This window comes from Equus przewalskii, unplaced genomic scaffold, assembly GCF_037783145.1.
Source record: "Equus przewalskii isolate Varuska unplaced genomic scaffold, EquPr2 contig_13297, whole genome shotgun sequence".
Lineage (NCBI taxonomy): Eukaryota > Metazoa > Chordata > Mammalia > Perissodactyla > Equidae > Equus > Equus przewalskii.
Window position 1 is genome coordinate 167,498 of NW_027227157.1, and position 23,149 is coordinate 190,646.

Genomic DNA, 23,149 nt, shown 5'->3' on the forward strand with positions numbered 1-23,149 from the left:
GTGTTCAAACCTCACGTTAAAGGTAATGGTTTAGGAAACAGAGTTGGATGATCAACAATGTTCTGAGGCACAGGGTGGTGTTTGAACCAAGTTTGGAGAATGCTGGAGGGAAGGAAAGGGCCTGGAGGAAGTGACTGAGTTGTGCATTGCAGCACAGGGATTGACTCATCAGGCCAGTCCCCTTGATCTCCATAATCTAGCTACACTTAAAATTCTTTAAATTCCACAGAAATCGCATGCTCCTGCCCACTTCAAGGCTTTTCTAATTACTGATACATCTGCCTAGAATTCTTTCTCTACCAGCTCTCAGTTAATTCCTACTTATCTCTTAGGTCCCAGATTGTCTCTAATTCCAGGAAGTTCTTTTTAACTTTGTTCACGACACTTGAACACTGTACTTTGGGTTTATAGCGTCCAGTCTTTCCACATTGTGGCATAATTATAGTTTCATTATAAATAATTTGAATGATTATTTAATTAACATTTGCCACTTTCATTAGGCGATAAGATTCATTAATATAAGAACTGTTGGATTCTGCACGAAATACAAAGCACATAAGACGTGCAACAGACACTTGGGAAACTCTCAATAACTTTTAGAAATTAAATTAATGCATGAATAAAAGATTGAGAAAATGAAAATTTGGCAAAATAAGAGTCCAGAATTCTTCCACAAATAGGAGTACCAAATATAAATTTAAGACATAAAATGAAACATGGTGTATTTAGGGAATGAGACATATTTGTATGGCTGGAACATAGTATAAATATTTATTGGATCACCCAACATTACTTAAAATAATTTTGATTTTCATGTATTATAGTGTAAAATTGGGATAAAATATATATACATATAACTTTTCAATGGAACTAATTTTTATTTAAGTTTTTTCAGAATCTCTTTCATATCCTTGTTCTGTAGACTATAAATCAGAGGGTTTAACAGGGGAGTCACAAGAGTGTAAAACATGAGATCATTTTGTCTTGATCCAGGGAGTAGGAAGAACTCAGCCAGAAATACATGAAGAGCAGAGCTCCCTGGAAAATTGCAACAACAGTTAAGTGGGAGGTGCAATTAGAGAAAGCTTTGAACCTTCCCTCAGTAGATTGGATCTTTAGCACTGCCAGGATGAAGAACAATAAGACACAAAAAGTCCTGAAAGAGTAGTCAGTTCAATGAAACCAAAGATGGTGAATATCACTAACTCATTGACCTACATATCTGAGCAAGATATCAAAAGGAGAGGTGGGATATCACACAAGAAATGGTTAATCTCATTTGACCCACAGAAACATAAGCAGAATGTTAACACTGTATTTATTGAAGTATTCATAAGTCCAAACACATATACCCTGAGCTAACATCTGTGCCCATCTTCCTCCACTTTATATGTGGGATGCCTGCCACAGCATGGCTTGACAAGCTGTGCCATGTCTGCACCTGGGATCCCAACCGGCAAACCCCGGGCCGCTGAAGCAGAACACGCAAACTTAACCGCTGCACCACCCTGAGGGCCCCAAGGCCAAACTTTTAATTCTTCATACTTGCACCAAATTGATCAATGCCAAGAAAGTATGATGGTGTTTACAGTATGATTTTTTACTGTCCTACACAATCTTCCTCCAGTCAAATCAGACATCCAATAAACTCAAATAGACCCTCAACTGAAGTTTTTATCTGTTAATTATTATCTTTTTAAATTTATTAAATTAATAAATTTCTTTATTAAAATGATTATTTTATCATTATTTATCCTTAATTATTTTTATCTTGTCTGTTTCATTTCTGAAACAATCCCTTATACCTTCCCATATATATACATATATATATATATATATATATATATATATACACAAGAGTTCTTTAATGGTCATATTAAATACTTTTTTTCCACTAAGTATGCATGATTACATTCCTTCAATCACATGTCATCCAACTGGATTTTAATTATTTTATGACTGTAACATACATTATACTTAGTACACTTTTTCTTGAATTATGTCTATTTCATTCATATATGTGTCTGTGTCTTTTACTACATCGTACTCTCTTAGAAATAACAGCAACATTTGGCAAATTTCTATTTATCCTGAAGCCTAGCATCAGGACTTGCATACGTAATGTCTAATTACTAATTGTTCTTAAATATTTTAGGTGACTATGTTGGTAGGTAATGGACAAATAGTAGAAATAAAGAGGTCTTTTGGGGACTGTTTCAACTAATATAGATCATACATACACTTGTTCATGAAAGAGGCTTTAGGAGACATCAGGGTTCTATTTGTTTCTTTTCTTTTTTTCTTTTTTGAGGAAGATTAGCCCTGAGCTAACTACTGCCAATCCTCCTCTTTTTGCTGAGGAAGACTGGCCCTGAGCTAACATCCATGACCCTCTTCCTCTACTTTATATGTGGGATGCTTACCACAGCATGGCTTTTGCCAAACAGTGCCATGTCCACACCCGGGATCCGAACTGGCGAACCCCAGGCCACAGAGAAGCTGAAGATGTGAACTTAACTGCTGGGCCACCAGGCCAGCCCCCTATTTGTTTGTAAAACAATTTAGTTGGCTTTTATTCATTTCAATTGTTACAAAGTTGAAAATTATTGGAGTGGAACTATGCATCCTTTCCAAATCCTTCCCAACAGCTGTGATTTAATGCTCCATTATCCCTGAACCTTTGTCATTGTGGTCCTTGCTTTGATGGAATGCCATGAGCAGGAAGCAGAGCTAATCAATCTTTCACACTGACATGACTGGTATCAACTTTCATCTATCCTCCTTTTTGTAATGTGAATTTTAAGTACATTTCAATCACTGTTTTATGCTCTGTATGTGCACGCAAGGAATCAGAAAAATTCATACACACACATATATTTAATTTGAATACAGATTGTCCCTAACATACTATGCTTCAACTCCACATTTTTTTTACTTCACGTTGGTGTGAATGTGATACGCATTCAGGAGAAACCATACTTCAAAGTTTGAATTTTGATCTTTTCCTGGGTTAGCAATATTCCGCAAGATACTCTCTCGTGATGCTGGGCAGTGGCAGTGAGCAGTAGCTCCCAGTCATCCACAGGATCATGAGAGTAAACAACCCGTACTCTACAGTGGACTGTGTTGCCAGCATATTTTGGACACTATTCTGGACCCTCATAGAGAGAGAGAGAAATTGACGACCTTGTTGCCGTAGCATCCCCATCCTGCAGTAATTAATCTTAATTCAATGCTTCAAACATTTTTCAGACCCAGTGTGTTTTCATCTCTATTTGTTAATGGTGAGTACCCATGCAAGTATCCTATTTTTCACTTTCAGTACAGTATTCAATATATTAGATGAGATATTCAATAAAATAGAGTTTCTGTTAGATGATTTTGCCCAACTGTAACTGTTCTGACCATGTTTAAGTTAGGCTAGGTTAAACTCTGATGTTTGGTAGGTTAGATGTATTAAATGCATTTTTAACATGATATTTTGAACTTATGAGGAGTTTATCGGATATAACTCTATTTTAAGTTAAGGAGAATCCATATGTGAAAAGCAAATAACATAAGAATGTGGAAATGAGAATTTTCAAGGTTCTACAACTGACTGATGGTACCTGTCTCTGCTTAAAGATATTTTCAAATTCTTTGACACTCCTCCCATGGAGATGTGGTATCTTTTCTCCCTCCTTTTAAATTTAGGCTGGCCTTTGACTACTTTGATGAATACAGGATAGAAAAACTAACTCTGTCATTCTGGGGCTAGCTTTCAAGAGGCATATACTTACAAATATAATTATTTTAACATAGTTAACAATGATCAAAAACTAGGAAAATACATAATTGGATTAAGATATTTCCATAATGTGGAATATTATATAATCGTTAAAAGAAATGCATTAGATCCCCTTGTATTGATGTAGAAGGATTTGCAAAAGGCTACAGTTCAATTTGGAAAATTAACATACAGTGAATTATATACACATTATTTTATGGAAAGTAAATGATGATTATATATTTGCCAATGAATGAACGTGACAAAAAAATAAGAAAAGATAAAGAGCAAGCTGTTATCAGGGGTTTTCTGGAGTATATATTAGAAGGAAGGATGAAGCATACTGGAGTTCAATGTGTGGAATAAAGAAATGGGGCAGAAAAATATCCACTAAAAAAATAAAATTCTGGGCCAGCCCCAGTGGCCTAGTGGTTAAGTCTGGTTTGCTCTGCTTTGGCAGCCTGGGTTCGGTTCCCGGGTTAGCCCTACACCACTTATCTAACAGTGGCCATACTGTGACAGTGGCTCCCATACAAAATAGAGGAAGAGTGGCAACAGATATCTACTCAAGGTGGATATTCCTCAGCAAAAAGAGGAGGATTGACAATAGATGTTAGCTCAGGGTAAATCTTCCTTAGCATAAAAGAAAAAAGAAAAAAAATTCATAAATTTATGATATAATCTCCTTTTTAAATTACAAATATATGTGTGCTTGTGTATTTCCATTTATGTATGTCCATGAGGATATTATTTCCCAGTTTTATTGAGATGCGATTGACACATAACATTGTACTAGTTCAAGGTGTACAAAATAATGATTTAATATGTGCATATACTGCAAAACATTGTCACAAGTTTAGTTAACATCCACCATCTCCTATAGTTTCAGATTTTTGTGTGTGTGCTGAGACCTTTTAAGATCTACTTTCTCAGCAACTTTCAAATAGATACTACAGTATTGTTAACTATAGTTACCATTTGGTACATTACATCCCCTGAATGTATTTATCTTTTAACTGGAAGTTTATACCTTTTGGCCATATCCACCCAATTCCCCCACCCATCATCCACCATCTCTGGCAACCACCAATCTGTTTTGTTTCTATGAGTTTAGTATTTTTTTTTTTTAGATTCAGCATATCAGTGAGAGATTACAGTATCTGTCTTTCTTTGTCTGATATTTCACTTAGCATAATGCACTCAAAGTCTATCCATGGTGTCCCAAATGGTAGGTTTTTATTTTTGTTTTTAGTGGCTAAATAATACTCCATTATATATATACCATGCCTTCTTTATCCGTTCATCTTTTGATAGAGACTTAGGTTGTTTCCACATCTTGACTACTGCAAATCATGCTGCAATGAACATGAAAGTGGTGATTATCTTTGATTTCTGGCTTTAATTTCATTTGAATAAACACTCAGGAATGGGATTGCTGGATCATATGATAGTTCTATCTTAATTTTTTAAGGAACCTTGATGCTATTTTCCATAGTGGCCATAGCAAGTTACATTTACATCGACAGTGAACAAGGGTTTCCTTTTTTGTACATCCTCATCAACATTTGTTATCTGTTTTTTGATGATAACCATTCTAGGCACAGATACCTGATGATAGCCAGGTGTGGGGTGATATCTCATTGTGGTTACAATTTGCATTTTCTGATGATTAGTGATATTGAGCACTTTTCATACACCTGTTGTCCATTTGAATATCTTTTTGGAGGAATTTCTATTCAGTTCACTGGCCCATTTTTTAATCAGATCGTTTTTGTGGTATTGAGTGGTGTGAATTATTACTGATATGTGAATTGCACGTATTTTCTTCCATTCTGTAGGCTGTCTTTTCATTGTGTCAATAGTTTCCTTTGCCATGCAGAAGCATTTTAATTTGATATAAGTCCTACTTGTTTATTTTTGTTTTTGTTGTCAAATCCAAAAAGATCATTGCCAAGACTGATGTCAAGGAGCTTACCCCCAATGTTTTGCTTAGCAGTTTTATAGTTTCAGGTCTTGTGTTCAAGTTTTCAAGTCATTTTGTGTTGATATTTGTAAATGGGGTAAGATAGGAGTCCAGTTTCATTCTTTTGTAGTGTCTTTCTAGTTTTCCCAGTACCATTTATTAAAAAGACTATTTTCCCCATTGCATCTTCTTGGATCCATTGTTGTAAATTAATTTAACATAAATGAGTGGGTTTATTTTGGAGTTTTCTATTCTGCTTCATTAATCTATATCTGAAAACTTGTCTGTTATTATGCCAATAGCATATTCTTTTGATTACTCTAACTTTGCAATACAGTTTGAAATCAGAAAGTAGGATGCCTCCAATTTTGTTCTGCTTTCTCAAGTTTGCTTGGCTATTAGAACATTTTTTGGTTCCATACAAATTTTAAGATTGTTTTTTCTATTTCTGTAAAAATGCCATTAGCATTGTTATAGCCTTCTAATTAATACTGGCCCTAATATTGGTTCCCCTACATTAAACCCAGCATGTATGAGGTTAAAACCAAAAGTGCTCATCCCCTTTCCCTGACTCTTTAGTTACACTAATATGTAAATATCTGCTTCTTTAACCTTTGACTCCCTGAGCTTTACAACTAAGTAGAAGTTAGAAATTGTAAAAGCCCAGGTGGCCTCATGCTAGGCTCAGACTACTCACAGGTCCTTGAAGTTTATTACAGGGAAACTGATGTCCAGAGAATATCAAGAAACTGAATCTTCCCAGAGCTTCCTGGCACCAGAATCCACCATCCACCACAGAGGCAGACAACCAAGGGTAGGCAGGTGAAGAATCCCTTATCTCACAAGCTGTGCCTCCTTGAAAGCAGCCTAAGGCTGGTGGGAAAGCACTGACCAGCATGGTCATAGACTTCCCCCTCTCCACATTCCTCACAAACCTCTGAAATCTTTTCCCCATTTCTTAGTGGGTAGCCAGCAATTCTTAAGGCACTAGCCATTGCTTTGCTCCCTCTGCTTGGCCAAAAAAGTAAAGCTGTTTTTCCTTTTTACCCAAGACTCTGTTCTCATTATTTGGATTGGCACTGGGTTCAGAGACCAAACTTTCAGTCACAGCATGTTGATAAAGATTGCATTGGATATGTAGACTCCTTTGGGTAGTATGGACATTTTAACAATATTAAATCTTCCAATGCATGATCGTGGAATATCTTGCCATTTATTTGTGTCTTCTCCAATTTTTTTCATTGACATACTATAGATTTCAGGATATAGATCTTATTTCCATGGCTAAATTTATTCCTAAGTATTTTATTCTTTTTGATGGAATTGAGAATGGAATTTTATTCTTAATTTATCTTTCTGATAAGTCATTGTTAGCGAATAGAAATGAAACTGATTTTTGTGTACTGATTTTGTATCCAGAATTTTACTGAAGTAGTTTATTAGTTCTAACTGGTTTTTTTGGTGGAGTATTCAGGGTTTTGTATATGTAGCATTATGTTATCTGCAAATGGAGATAATTTGACCTTTTTCTTTCCCATTTGCATGTGTTTTACTTCTTTTAATGCTCTGAGTAGAACTTTCAGTACAATGTTGAATAAAAGTAGAAAGTTTGGGCATCCTTATCTTGTTCCTCATCTTAAGAGGAATGATTTCACCTTTTCACTGTTTAATATGATGTTAGCTGTGGGCTTGTCATTTATGGCCTTTATGTTGTGGTAAGTTACCTCTCTCCCTAGTTTGCTGAGAGTTTTATAATGAAAGGATGTTGAATTCTGCCACTGGTTTTTTCTTCCTCTGTTGAGATGATCATATAATTTTTTCTTTCATTTTTTTAATGCAGTGAATACACTGATTGATTTTCAGATATTGAACCATCCTTGCATCCCAGGAATAAATCACACTTGGTCATGGTCTATGATCTTTGTAATGCATTATTGAATTAGGTTTGCTAATATTTTGTTGAGGATTTTTGTTTCCATGTTCATCAGGATAATTGGCTTTTAGTTTTCTTTCCTTGCAGTGTCTTTGTATGGTTTTGGTATCTGGATATTGATTGCCTCATAAAATGAGTTTGGGGATGCTTCCTACTATTCTATTTCTTGGAAGAGTTTGAGAAGGATTAGTATTAATTCTTTAAATGCTTGATGGAATTCACCAATGAAGCCATCTGGTTCTAGACTTTTCCTTTTTGGAAGTTTTGGATTACTGATTCAACCTTCTTACTAGATTAGTCTATTCAGATTTTCTATTTTTTCATAATTCAGTCTTGTTAGCTTGCATATTCTAGGAATTTATCAATTTCTTCTAAGTGGTACAATTTTTTGCATATAATTGTCCATAGTATTGTCTTATGATCCTTTGTATTTGTATCAAGTGTAATGTCCCTTCTTTCATTTAAAATATTATTTGGTGCCTTTCTCTTTTTTTCTTGGTTAAATCTAACTAAACGTTTGTCTATTTTGTTTACCTTTTCAAAAAATCAATGCAATTTGATTGATTTTTTGCACTTTCATTTTTGTCTCCATTTCTTTTATTTCAGTTCTGATCTTTGTTATTTCCTTCCTTCTTCTAGATGTTGGCTTAGTTTATTCCTCTTTTTCTATTTCCTTGAGTTATGAAGTTATGTCTTTTTTTCTTAATGTAGCATTTCTCACTATAGACTTTCCTCAGAACTGCTTATGCTGCATCCCTTGACTTTTGGTATGTTGTCTTTATTTTTATTTGTCTCAGGAAATTTTTTGAATTCTCTTTTAATTTCTTCTCTAACCCATTGGTTGTTCAGGAATATTTTATTTAATTTCCACATATTTGTGAATTTTCCAGTTTTCTTCTTCTAATTGATTTCCGGTTTCATACTACTGTGATCAGAGAAGATGCTTGACATGATTTCAGTCTTCTGTGGCATTTCTGAATTAAATCCCTGTTGGCTATCAGAATCAAGTGATGTGGGGACACATCACTCAGGTGGTACCCACAAAATCTGGGGTGCATACATATGAACAAGCTCCTCCCAGGAAGATAAGGGTGACTTAGGGTGGCTAGGAGCGAGAGTGTGGGAGAACTCTGCAGCTTTCCCATTCTCAAGGGAGGATCCCAATCAGCCTCTAGGTGCATGTTAAATTTGAAACCTGACTCTCAGGCAGCAGCTTTTAAAATATGCAAATATAAACCAATCAGAGAAAGACTAAGAGAGGGATTTTTTGCCTCCTTTCTCTGTTCTAAGCCCTGGTGTAATAGCTGCAGCTAGTGCTGTCTTCCCTTAGTAACTGCTTTTTTGTTTGTTTCATCTTGTGGTTCTCGTGGATGCAAGCTCCATTGGCTTTCAGAGCTAAGACATTTGGAAGCCTGTTCTTCTGGTGGGAGTGTTAAAAGTTGGGGCACAACGTGTGGGGTCCAAATAGTTTACTCCTCAGTGAGAAGCTGGGAGCTAGGTGTTTCTCCCCAATTGTATGTCCCTGTGCTGAGGGTGGTGCTTACGGCAAGAGTGTATCTGAGGGTTTTTTTTTTTTTTACCCATTTCAGTGTGGATATTTTCTCATTGCTCAATGCGTAGGAGTTACTCAGCTAGTTTCTTGATTTCTTTTGGAGAGAATTGTACCATGTGTAGCTGTTCATTTGTTGTGTCATGGGAGAAGAAGCATTCAGGAGCCTTCTCTGTCACCATATTTAAAGACCACCCATGGTTCTGATAATACTGTATTTGAACAATAATATTTTCCATCAGTCATTGGGCATACGTAAGAAGGATGTTATGTAGAGTGACTAAGAAGGCAAGGGAATGATGAAGGTTGAAGTAGATAGGCTGGAATACATAAAGCCTTTTGATGCAGTGCTCCAAATTTCTGTAGAATACCAAGATAAGGAGTCATTATAGGCCATCATCCAACCTTCTATTTGAGTCATGATTCCCTAAGAAAATATTTCCCATAATGTGTTATTCAACCTCACAACTTTAAAGAAAGGAGGCCCACAGTTAATTGAATCAGTAAATTCTATTTTTTGAATTCCATTCATAGACCTTAAAATTCCATTCTCTTTACTTCACACCCACAAGATCTGATAAAACAGTCAATAGATAGATCAAATCAGTCTTTAGATGCTGTAATATATAGCTGCCATAAAGGAGGGAGATGGGTTAATCAGATTACACGTTTGCATCCTCTAAATTAGCAGCAATCCACTGACACTCCATTTTTCTTGGACAATATATTTCAAACAATGTTTTCTAACATATTGGTGTTCATAACTAACATTTTCAAAAGAATATGTGTTAATTGGGAAAATATGGTATAGATGGAAACACTTAAAGACTCACCAAAAAAATATATTGTTCATAGGTTTTTTTCCAGCTTCATAACTAGTAAGAAGTCACAGTGTGCCACAAATGCCATCTTGAAAAGCAGGAGTTCTTCTTCAGTTTTACTTCCATTCTGAAATATTTTCTCACAAAGGCATTTTAAAATAGAAGCTAGAAAATCTAAGACATTCAGTGGCTTTTAACTTCAACAATTGTAATGGATAATTAAGAGTGCCCTTGAGTTTTATGTGGTTCTTCTAATATGTGGCCACATCCATGTTGTCTCAACAAGCTGATTCAGTGCTTTAACCGTCAGAAACTACAGCAGAGACAGATAAAGTAGACAAACATTAGGAACGTACAAAGGCAAATGCTATTTTCTTCTAGTGTGATTAATATGTAGGTCTTTATAGATCTTAGTATCCACAACCATCTCTGTACTTTCTTAAAAGTTATTTTATTTATATATATATGCCATATTCTCATTTAATTGTGTTACTAACTTCTAAGAGGCACTCAAAAATGTTATCTTGTGGCTGGCCCTGTGGTCGAGTGGTTAAGTTCGCGCACTCTGCTTCAGTGGCGCAGGATTTCGCCAGTTCGGATCCTGGATGCGGACATAGTACCTCTGATCAGGCCATGCTGAGGTGGTGTCTCAAAATATGCAACTATGTACTGGGGGCACTTGGGGAGAAAAAGCAGAGAAAAAAAAAGATTGGCAACAGTTGTTAGCTCAGGTGCCAATCTTTTAAAAAAAATTTTTTTAAATGTTATCTGGTTTCTAATTTATTATTTATTTGTTTTCCCATTTTGTGTCCCAGACACTGTGCAGTGCTTTGGATAATGGATAGAAACTTCAGTTCTTGAGTAAATAATGCTTTAAATCTCATACTGAAGGCAGTGATTTGATAAACATGGTGATATTAAAACAATGCTTAAAGGAGGTTGTTGTGTGTGAACTACAAAACAGGACATTTAGCCAGAGATGAAAAGGGGAAAGCAGGGAAGGAAATTTTCCTGGAGGGTTGTTGGAGCAGTTGATTGTTGATAATTACAGCACAATGATGTACTTTACCAGGGCCCTTTTCACTGCTCTTTATAACCAAACCAACTGGAATTATTTTCTTCTTCTTTTTTCCAGTTTTATTGAGATAAAATCAGCAAATAACATTGGGTATGTTTAAGGTGTACAATGTATGTTTTCATATATGTATAATTTGTGATCGATTTCCACTATAGGTTAATAAGCAAATCCGTCACCTCGCATAGTTACCATTTTTTTGTTGTGTTGAGAACATTTAAGATCTACCTTCTTAGAAAATTTCATATATGCAATACAATATTTTTAACTATAGTCACCGTGCTGTACATTAGATCCCCAGAACTTCATTTTATAACAGAAAATTTGTACCATCTGACCAACATCTACACATTTCCCCCAAACTTCAGCCCCTGGCAACCACCAATATACTCTCTGTTTCTGAGTTCACCGTTTTTATATTCCACATATAAATGAGATCATACAGTATTTGTCTTTCTTTGTCTGACTTATTTAACTTAGCATTATGCCCTCAAGATTCATCCATGTTGTAGCAACCACGACTTCTTTATCTCTAAAGAGTCATGAACTTGTCCAAGTTAAGACTTCTCTAATTGTCAGATCCTCTGCCTACCACCTTTTCCTCTCTCATCTTGCATCATTTTAGATTTGAGACTCAATATGTCCATCCAACAAAGACATTATCTTATATGAAACATTTTGCTTTAGATATAAAGCCCTCAGTTTTTAACTCATATTATTTTGAGGCTTATGAATTATTTGAGTGCTTAGTCAATTAACGTCAATTACTCCCACTAGATTATAGGATTCATTGGTATAGAAACTACTGGATGTACCACGGAATACAAAGCACTTAAAAGTTAAAAGTTCACTTAGTAAATACACAATTAATTTTAGTGTAATAAATTAGTATTTGAACAAAAAACAAATCAATAAATATCTGGCAAAATTGGAAGTCAGGAAAGATTTCAACAAGGAAAGAGTATCATATGTAAATTCTAGACACATCACGAACTATGACATGTTTGAGGAACTGAATATTATCTGTGAGCTTTAAAACAAATACTAGGGACCAGCCCGGTGGCACAATGGTTAAGTTCACATGTTCCACTTCTCGGGGGCCCGGAGTTCGCCGGTTCGAATCCCGGGTGCGGACATGGTACTGCTTGGCAAGCCATGCTGTGGTAGGCATCCCACATATAAAGTAGATAAAGATGGGCATGGATGTTAGCTCAGGGCCAGGCTTCCTCAGCAAAAAGAGGCAGACTGGCAGTAGTTAGCTCAGAGCTAATCTTCCTCAAAAAAAAAAAAAATACTAATTTTATTAAATCAAAGTATTTGAGACACCTTTGCTTCTCTTGTATCATGCCATACAATTTTACAAAAGCAACAACCACAATATGAGTTTGTGCGTGTGTATTTAAATTACGTATTTAAAACCATCTATTAGTTTCCATTCTTTCCAGGGCCTTTTTCACATCCTTGTTCCGCAGGCTATAAATTATAGGATTTAACATAGGAATCACAAGGGTGTAAAACAACGAGGACATTTTGTCTTGATCTAGGGAGTAGGAAGAGCTTGGCCTGAAATACATGAAGAGCATAGTTCCCTGGAAAATTGCCACAGTGATTAGGTGGGAGATGCAGGTGGAGAAAGCTTTGAACCTCCCCTCAGCAGAGTGGATCTTCAAGACTGACAGGATAATATAGCAATAAGAGATAAGAACTCCCGAAATGGAACTCAGTTCAATGAAGCCAAAAATGGTGAATAACACCAACTCATTGACCTGTATATCAGAGCAGGAAAGGATGAAAAGTGGTGGTAAATCACAGAAGAAATGATTAATCTCATTTGACCCACAGAAACATAAGCGGAATGTTAATGTTGTGTGTATCAAAGCATCTGCCGTTCCCACCAGATCAACCCCGGCCATGAGCAGGGAGCACACCCTGCTGGACATGTTGACTCTATAGAGCAAGGGGTTGCTAATGGCCTTGTACCGATCAAAGGCCATCACTGCCAGCAGTAGACACTCAGAATCTGCAAAGATACAGAAGATCAAGAATTGCAGAGCACAGCCAAAGAAGGGGATTGATCTGTTCTTGGCAAACAAGTCCACCAGCATCTTGGGCCCAACTGCTGTGGAATAGCAGAGGTCACAGAAAGAGAGGTGGCTGAGGAAGAAGTACATTGGTGTGTGCAGCTGGGAATTTATTCTAATTAAAATGAGCATTCCAAGATTTGCCAGAAGATTAACGAGATAAACAACCAGAAACACGGTAAATAGGGTTACTTTCATCCTAGTGTTGTTGGTGATTCCAAGGAAAATGAATTCAGTCATGGAGGAGCAATATCCTCTATTCATTCTTCTTTTTCTTGTCTAAATTTTTGAGAAAATGATCAAGAAAAGGATAGATGCATGTTTAACTCTTCTGGACATCCACAAATATCCATGAGGCAGAACATAATTTCTTTCTGCAATTGTCTTTTTTATACTCAGAAAATTACCTGGTCATGTGTCATTCTTTAAAAAGGCATTGCAGTCTGTAAAACAATAATAAAAAATACCTGGAATAAGGAGTTGAGAAACTTTGATCTAAGTCTAGATGCCATTCCTGAAGTATGCGACTTCGTACAAGCTCTTTAATTTCTCTGAGCATTACCTTCTTTATCTCAAGGAAGAGATTTGGATGATTTTAGGTCTCATTACATCTCCAAAATGATACAGAAGAAACATCAAGGTTAGAGAGACCATATTTTAGGATACAGGGCGAACCATTTTCTATGCTCGAAAATAATCACATGGACACAAAAAAATGATTACCATGGTTATGTTCTTCAGAAACAGTATTGGTTTAAATGATTTTGTGTTAATTCTAGACACAATGAGCATCTCTAACTGATAATAATGAAAAAATTATGTTACTGGTCTTGGTCTATGTTGTCTTTAGTATTTGGTGAGACAGGAAACAAACATTATTGACCTTTTCTCTAGAAGTGTGGTATTGTTTTGTCACAATATTCGTTACCTATTTGTGGAGTGATCTGGTGCGAAAGGAGGAGTCTCTTGACCAAACAAAGAAGAGTGCTAAAAAGAATTTGAAACAACAGAATTTAACATATGCATTTGCATCTCTTTGAATTTCAAATAGTATTTTATATTAAAAAATGGAAGGAGTACGAGGGACAATAAATGCTTCTCAGATATATAGGCTTCTCTTCCTTGTGTACGCATGTATTTATGTGTGCATGTCATGTCATCTGTTTGCATATGTGTATGTCTTTGTTGATATATAAGAATTGGAATGTGGGTGATGGATACATTTTTTTTAGACTTAACTAAATATGGCATATGGTCCACATGGTGTTATTCATACATGTTGTTTTTTGTAATGTGGTACCTCAATTACTTTTAAAATTTAAAAAACCCAGTTAAATTCATGTATGTACTTGCTCAGTGATAAAAGGCTTAAAGGCTTTCCAGTAAACCTAGATAAAAAGAAAATGATTAAAATGTTATTTAGTGAATATTAATAATTTCAGTCAAATTCTGTCAGTCCTGAGAAGAAAAGATCATCTGTGGCCCTTAAATTTCAGTTTATTAAACTGAGTAAACAGGCATAAAATGATTCATTTACAAATCTCTCATTTTTTTCCAAAAAATTAAGCTTTTTCCCCATATAGTCTTTAAATTTGGAGACTTGAGAACCTACCTGAGATGAGCAGGTCTTCAGTAGCTAAACAATAGGCAGATGACATTTTATTTTACCAGGTAACATTTGGGACTTAAATCTTTGAAGCTGTTGCCCTTAGGCTTTGATGTTATGTAAATATGTCATTAATTATATTTCTGGTTCTGTATATTCCCCCATGAATATAGTGACAATTTCAGTAAAGACTGAATCTTAATGCTTCACTTACTGTCACTTAATTGGTCTATGTTAGGAAAAAAACTGCAAATGATATTTATGATTGCTTCACAGCTACCTCCTTCTGTATTCAAAGCAGACTCCAATGAAATTCAAATAGTACCCTACTTAATCCTTTCCACCTCCTTTCTATTGTTCATTTTGTTTCTTCCATTTTTGAAACGTTCTCATCTATGACCATGTTTATGAATATTACTAATCTTCAATGATATTTTTTTATTTTTTTCTAAATATTACTCATATACTATAAGTCCACCCTTTAACGTGTATACTTCTTTGGGTTTCAGTATATTCACAAGGTTGTACCGCCATTACCCCTATCTAATTCCAGAACATTTTTCATCATTCCAATAAGGAACCCGTAACTATTAGCTGTCACTTCTCTTTATCCCCTCTCCTCAGCTTCTGGCAATCACTAATCTACTTTCTGATTCTATATGTTTCCATATTCTGTACTTCTCATGTAAACAGAATCATACAATATGGGTTTTCTTGTGCATCAGGCTTCTTTCACTCAGCATCTTGTTTTCAAAGTTCATCTACGTCTTTGCAAGTGTCATAATTTTGTAGCATTTTATGGCTGAATAATATTTTCTTCATAGATATGACACATTTTGTTGATTTATTTATCAGTTGATGAAGATTTGGTTTGTTTATACATTTTGGCTGTTATGCATAATGATGCTATGAACGTTCTGTTAATGCTACCTTTCAAGACCACTCTCATCTCCAAGTATTTTCTTACCCCCATCCCCTCGTCACATGTCACTTACATGCATTTCATTCATCTTATGATTCCATCACATTCTCCACACTTAATACTCTCTTTCTTGAATTATATTTAATTTATTCATATAAGAATTTCTCTATTACACTTAAGGTTTCAGGAATAAGATCAATGTTTATTTTTTATATTCCCTGAAGTCGCTAAAACAAGGATTTTTCAAGGTAAATGCTTTCTACATATTTATTGTTAAGTACTTCAGACTACTAAAAATGGAAGATGATGAACAAAGAATAAAAATACACTGGATTTGGGGATTTTTTTCCATTAATATAGCTCATGTGTACAAGAATGATTCACTTAAACATGTTTGCATGGATAATACTTTTTCTAAGAAAAGCAGTGTTACACTGTTTTTCTAAAAATAATTTTAGTATGTGATTTTCCATACTAGTTCTTTGCAAATTGAGAAATACTGGAATTTTCTCTTTTATATCCTCCCTAAATACTTCCCAAGAGATAGCATTGTTATTCCCCATACTTCTTGGACCTTGGTCTACCATCTTGATATCTGATATGATATGACTACTTCCAAAGATCCCAGAGCTAATGTTGCTTTCACAATGACCTGAGATTAAAATATCTGTCACTCTTCTTTCTATATGTGTGCTATTCAAGTATTGCTACATTCAATGGCTTTGCTAAGTACATGCACAGCAAAAAGAGATCACATACTACACACTCATGAATTTAATTAAAATGTTAAAAGCTATTCATAAAAGAATCTGGAATGTGAATTTTAGAGTCTTACAAGGGGCTCATGATAGTTTTGGCACATTAAAGATGACTGTACACATCTTTACACACTTTCCTTAGAGACAGAGTGCCTATTTATTACCCTTTTGAATTTTTCTTGTCTTTTAAATGCTTTGACTAACAGAAATTGGAAGAAATATTGTGTATCACTTCTGAATCTAGCCTTTAAGAAGATAGTCTCTGAAAGCCATGAGATGCCGCATAGGAAGTCCAGCTAACCTTCTAGAAAACCATTTGACACACTCTGAGGTTACATGCAGTGGGAAGGGGAGCACTTGAGTCAATCTTTCTAGCCATTCTCATCCTGGAGACAGTTATGAAAGACCCTACGGCCTAGACCAACATCTAGGTCACCATGTGACCTCAGTCAACACGAGGAAACAGAGAATATAGCCCAGTGGCTGCTATTTTAAACCATGTATTTCTGGGATAGTGTTTATATAAGAAAAGATAACAGAATGTAATGAGATAATTTTTTCCAGGAAACATTTATTATTATTATCAGACGCTTTTTTGGGATAATTTGATATTACTGTTATGTACTATTATGTAAGATAGATAGCTGATAGGTAAGTAGACTGTTAGAGACAGATGTTAGATCAATAGATGACAGATAGATAGATAGATAGACTGAAGAAAATACTTGCAACTCTTACTTCTGATAAAGAATGTGTAGCCAGAATACATAACGAATCTCGTCAAAAATAAGAAAACACACAACTCAATAAAAAAATGGAATTATTTGAAAAGATACCTCACCAAAGAAGATATATAAATGTCAATTAACACTTAAGAATGTGCTTAGCATCATGTTATTAGGTAAATATGAGTCAAAGCAACAGTAAGAAACCATGATATACCTATTAGATGGGCTAAAATTAAAAATACTTCTTATACCAAATATTAAGGAAGAAGTTGTGGAACCTAAACTCACATGCACTGCCATAGGTTATGTAATATGCTATATCATTTGAAAACCAATTTGACAATTTCAAAGGATGTTATACATATAGTTGCACTATCATCCAACTATTTCATTCTTGAGTATTTACCCAAGAGAATTTAAATCATTTGTTCGTATAATGACTTGTACATGAATGTGATAGCAGTTTTATTTTTAATAGCCACAAAACTAGGAACACAATTCAAATATCCCTCAATAGGTGAATGGCTACACAAATGGTGATATATTCATTCATTGGAATACTAACATGAAACAATAGAAATGAATCTCAAAATAATTATGGTGAATGGAAGGAGGCACCTAAGAGACAGTATATACTGTGTGATTCTACTTACACAAAATTATATAAAATGTAAACTAATCTATAGTGACAAAATCCATATCAGTGGTTCCTTGATGTGGAGTGAAAACGAGGGATGAAAAAGGAGCACAAGGAAATTTCAAGGGGTGATGGATATTTTCACTGTTTTCAGGGTGGTGATGGTGTAATCAAGGATATTTGGCAGAAAGAGAAAAAAATAGTACCTTCTATTAAGAGCTACATATTCATCAAATTATCCCACATTGTTCTATAAATGGACCATGCAGAAAGAAAGAAAGCCTGTTTCTAGACTCAATTCTTTATCCAACTATCTCTAGGTGTTTGATTCATCCAAATTCTCCGTTCCTTAGTTTCCTTACCAGAAATACTTGGTCTAGATGATTCACATGAATATTCCTAGTACTGAAAAGCTGCGAAAGAATCACAAAAGCAGTGTATGATGGTCTAACAGATTCAGAAATAAACATCTGAAATCAATTGTGCCTACGAAAGGTGAAAATTTTGATAACAGAAGGCTTATGTTTCCTTTTTAGAAATGTGTATATGTATGTGTATATTTGAAATATACAAATATATATTATATATACCTTTGAAAATTATCAGGACAGTGCTTTCTTTTTCTTACTAATCTCGTCTATGTACCCTATGTACCAGTCAGAAGAAAGGCCATTCATTATTCTCCAATTATGTTATGTAGTTTCGTGTATTTGCATGATTTCCTTCAACTTATTCTTACCTTATAAAAGCTTTCCTTTGCCTCTCCCCATCTTTCTAGCTCTATTACTACCACCATTAAGCAGTTATTTAAAAAAAAAAAACTGCCCATTAAGAAAACCCTAGATTCAGATAGCTTCAAGTTTTATTAGACAATTCACACAATTGATACATGAGTAACATCAACCTTGCCTAAACCCTTCAGAGAACTAAAAATGAGGAACACATTTCCAGATTTTTCAATGAGGCTAAAATGATAATGGCATCAGGTGTGGAGAAGGAGCATAGAGCTAATAACAAGGGCTTTTACTCACCAAGGCTGATGTGGCCACAGCCACTCTCCAGCGCCAAATGTGCCAAGAGTGAATACAATCATCAGACATACATGGCACGTTCCCTGAGGGTCCAGCCAGCATCTCACAAATTGATTACATTTGATTTCATTCATCTGGAAGAATCAGTACTTTATTCTTACTAGAATATGAGTTACTCTCAATATGGATTTATCATTTTTGACCAAAATTCTTTTGTCAAAACTACTGTCTTTGGATTTATAGAATTCTTTATTCATCATCATATTCTGTCACATAACATTGCTTCAAACCAAGTGGCTCATTTTACAGCAAAGGAAACGTGACAATTTGCTTATGCTTAAAAACTCTTTAGTCTTACAACATTCCCCATCATCCTAAAGCACATGACTTTGTTGAAAACTTTACAGGTTTGTTGAAGGCTTCATTTTGCCACCAGTTAAGCCAACACTTTCTGGGGCTCGGATCATGTTCTCCAGAGTGCAGCATGTGCTTTAAACTGCTGTTATATCTATGATGCTTTTTTCCCCAATAGCCAGGATTTTGAGTCTGGGAATCAAAACGTGGAAAAGGAGGTAGCATTTCTCACTATTCTTCTTAATGGTTCACTAACAAAAATTTTGCTTCCCATCCTCACAATTTAAGGTTTGCTGGTCTTTGTTCCTAAAAAAAGAAAGAGAGAGAAACAGAGATGGATAGATAGATAGATAGATAGATAGACAGATAGATGGAGGTAATTCTTCCTACAAGGAACACAAAAATGATTCCATTGAACCAGATGCCAAGACTGCTACCTGTTCACTTTGAGAACTTCATGCTACTTAACCAATAAGCAAAAAAGGATTTCTCTACTGTTTGCATGATTTTTCTTGAATATGAAGGAAACATTTGATTGCTGCTACACAATGAGTGTAGTGGGGAGTGTTCCTGGAATGCAGGAGAGACTCTGGGGCACCTTTTAGAAGTCTCATATCCATTATTTAAAATTTAATAAAATTCTATAACAGTGTCAAATAGAAAGAACTACTAATGATATTCATACTTGAAGATAAAGTTTTTGGCCACTTCATAAGACAAGAAATCAAAACAACCTAGATGTTTGCTGAAGTTAAAGAGAACATGGAGTAGGTTGTGGAAAAAAGGCAGTTATATGTGCCATGTATGATCGTGTGACCAGGAGCTGAAACTAAAGCTGCAGGACTTATGAGTATTTTTTTCTTTTGCTTTGATGTGAATATATTTGTAAATATATTAACCAATATTCCCCTCCTCTCCCATTCGCCTACTTCCTAACACAAGATATAGTAAGAAGGGTTCACCTTCTATCTCGACATTTTAGCAAGCTGTAGGATATCAAAGGTTGTATGTGACTTGGCTGTAAGAATCCTAAGTCACCCATATGAATAAAATGACATAGGAAACTTTGAGTATACTCTTTTTCTTTAAGTTGTATACATCTGTTGAAAAAATAAGCATACTTTTCTGCTGTCTTTTTTGAAAGTTAAATATGATAAAATGAAATGTGTATGAGTGGCAAGTTGAAAAGGGTTGAAGTGTTTGGGATCTTGTTGTTAACTTGGTTATGGCTGGGAACTACATTGCCCAAATCTTCTTCTCAGTTTGGTTTCAGAATTATTAAATTAGTAAAATTAGTAAAAAGAGGAATTTTCATGACATCTGAACATAAATCTCCTGTTCCCACAATATTTATGGTGGTTCGGTTCTGCTACTTTTACTGAAATGAGCATTAGGTGGCTTCAATAATTGCACAGGAACCATACAGGCTTCAGCAAAAAGCACAGGGAAGGCCTTACTCAAATTATAGGTGAACGGGTGTCCTCAGAAATCCTGACTATGCTAGATCAGGAAATTCAGGCCTTGCTAGCTAGCACACAGTGTTGGGAATTTAGCAACCTTTGGAGGCCTCAGGATGATGAAATCTAGGTGCTACTTGTAGAATGAGCAGTATAGACCATCTAGAAAGCTCAGCAGATGACAGCAGTCTCCAGAACCTTTACTAAGCAGGAACACCTGAGTTAAGGTTTCACCTAAGTGCTTCTCCAGATTGAACATTGGAATCACCAGTGGACCTTGAAAAAATACTGATATCCTCTATTTCTAGCTATTCTCTCGCTTGGAAACAGCTATATTTTCTCATAAGTGACATAATATTTTGTGATTTAATTATCATTGAGTATCAAAAGGCCGTGGTGTAGCAAAAATAAGATTTTCATTTGCAGCTGGATATGTAAAATTACAATGTAGAAACTCACTAATAGATAGATGTTGGCACATGATGAGAACTTAGGGGGCATGAAAAGCTACGTTGAGATATGTTGCATTTGATATTGCTCTGTGTGATTCTTCATAAGCTTAATCAAGTAAACCTTAGCTAAGGAAATATGAAACAATATCATATTACAGAGTGCTGTAGCCATGAGTGACTGTGTTCTCTTCTTACAAAATGGAACAACGGAAATGCTCAGGGGAAGCATTTTTGGTCAGAAATCCAAAGAGAGAATTCTTAAGTGAATTTAAAACTGACAGCAACTGGGGCTGTATCTTGTGGATTTTTACAACAAAAAAGTGCATGGATTTATACTTGCTTCTAGACTTTGATTTTTCTGGGTCAAAGCTTGTAAATATATAGTATCATAGAGTCAAATTAATAATAATAATAAATAATGTGCAGCAAAAATATCAGTTACTGAAATACTTTTTGCAATGATACACGTCCTCCAATTTCAGTCTTCAAATGCACATTTCCTGTGTGGTATTCCACCATGGCATGTGGGATGATCTCTCCACGAGGACTCAGGTGATACATTAGGTAACTGATTCTGTTTCTGAGATGCCAGAGAATGTTCTACACTCTCAGTAGTACTTTAGTGTATGAAAAATAAAAGATAGAAAGGAAAATAAATATTTTGCCTTGCAATTAACCTATATTATTCAAGCTGATACTTAGAAAAAGATTCCAAATTACTTTGGAGTAGAGAGGGTGTAGAAGGTTATCAACACATTGTTAAACTGCACTTCAGAAAATGTATTTGGGGGCCGGCTCCGTGGCCAAGCGGTTAAGTTCATGTGCTCCGCTGCAGGGGCCCAGGGTTCAGATTCTGGGTGCGGACATGGCACTGCTTGTCAGGCCACACTGAGGCGGTGTCCCACATCCCACAACTAGAAGGACCTGAAACTAAGGTATACAACTACGTACTGGGGGGTTTGGGGAGATAAAGCAGGAAAAAAAAAAAAAAAAAGATTGGCAACAGTTGTTAGCTCAGGTGCCAATCTTTAAAAAAAAAAAAAGAAAGAAAATGTATTTGATTTTGTATTGTTGCTTTCCTAACATTTCTGACTCTCATCATCTTATGGTAGATTATACATTTTAATTAATATTAGATATCATAAAATATATATAATTAATATCAAGTACTCAAAATGGTACAGGCCTTATTCTCAGCATTTATTCAGTTAACCATCAACAATCAATGACATAGATACTATATTTTCCCCATTTTACAGATAAGTTAACTGAGGCATAGAAAAATTAAATAACTTAGTCAAAGTGCCACTGACTAGCTGGGTGCAGAGCTGGCATATGAACCAAGAGAATCTGGCTTCTTCCCTCATCCAGTAATCTACCCTTGTAAATGAGATATTCTACATATGAACACACACACACACACTTTTCTGAGGCATTTACTATATCCATTAAGACCAGCTTATGACTAGTGCTATGTGGCAAGCTTATATTAATAATGACTATAATCTATATAATGATTATTACATGCAATGTAATATTCTAAACACTTTACATATAGTTCATTTAATTGTCACATAAAAAAACTAACATTGGACTTTCAATGCAGTTACTATCATTATCACCTTTCTTTTACAGATGAGAGAACTCTGGCACAGAGAGTTTTAGAGCTAAGATGTGATAAAAAGAGGATATAACTCAAGGTCCTGATTCCACGCTTTGTGATACACTGGCTCTCTATAAGCTAAATTCTTGCTATTAATTCCATATTTTGGATAAGAACTTTGAGGCTTAGAGTAACGTCACAAGTCATTCAGATAGTAGTTGACAGGTATAACTCAAATTCAGGTATATCCACTGCCAAATCTTGTGAGAACAGACATGAGGGTCATTAGAATATTAATAGTGTGTCCCCTGTGAGACACGCTAAGTTGCATAGTATTGGTGAAGGGAGAAAGGAATGACTCATGTATTTACTGAAAAAGCAGGGCATGTGTTCTTGAGAACTTCACATTGATC

General features: G+C 35.3%; 1 protein-coding gene, 1 long non-coding RNA gene and 1 pseudogene across 3 annotated transcripts in view; all 3 read right to left on the bottom strand.

Annotated features, from left to right (window-relative positions):
- Positions 1 to 19,532, bottom strand: part of LOC103544880 (uncharacterized) — a 35,888-nt gene extending 16,356 nt beyond the window's left edge. The window contains exons 1-3 of one of the 2 annotated variants that reach the window (XR_011536400.1): positions 18,871 to 19,532; positions 14,117 to 14,175; positions 10,045 to 10,345 (exon numbers count right to left, since the gene is read on the bottom strand). This is a non-coding gene — a long non-coding RNA (uncharacterized lncRNA). The remainder of the gene's footprint in view (positions 1 to 10,044; positions 10,346 to 14,116; positions 14,176 to 18,870) is intronic. The other variant, XR_011536399.1, reaches the window with a different exon arrangement.
- LOC139081296 (olfactory receptor-like protein OLF2) lies at positions 753 to 2,271 on the bottom strand (annotated as a pseudogene).
- On the bottom strand, positions 11,963 to 13,595 carry LOC139073282 (olfactory receptor 5W2-like). The gene has a single exon (XM_070606781.1). It carries the CDS (start codon positions 13,450 to 13,452, stop codon positions 12,520 to 12,522), a length of 933 nt encoding a protein of 310 aa, XP_070462882.1. The 5' UTR covers positions 13,453 to 13,595; the 3' UTR covers positions 11,963 to 12,519.
- Positions 19,533 to 23,149: the final 3,617 nt, after the last annotated feature.

Excerpts from the sequence above, each read along its gene's own strand:
- LOC139073282 (XM_070606781.1), bottom strand. The coding sequence starts at position 13,452 with ATGAATAGAGGATATTGCTCCTCCATGACTGAATTCATTTTCCTTGGA.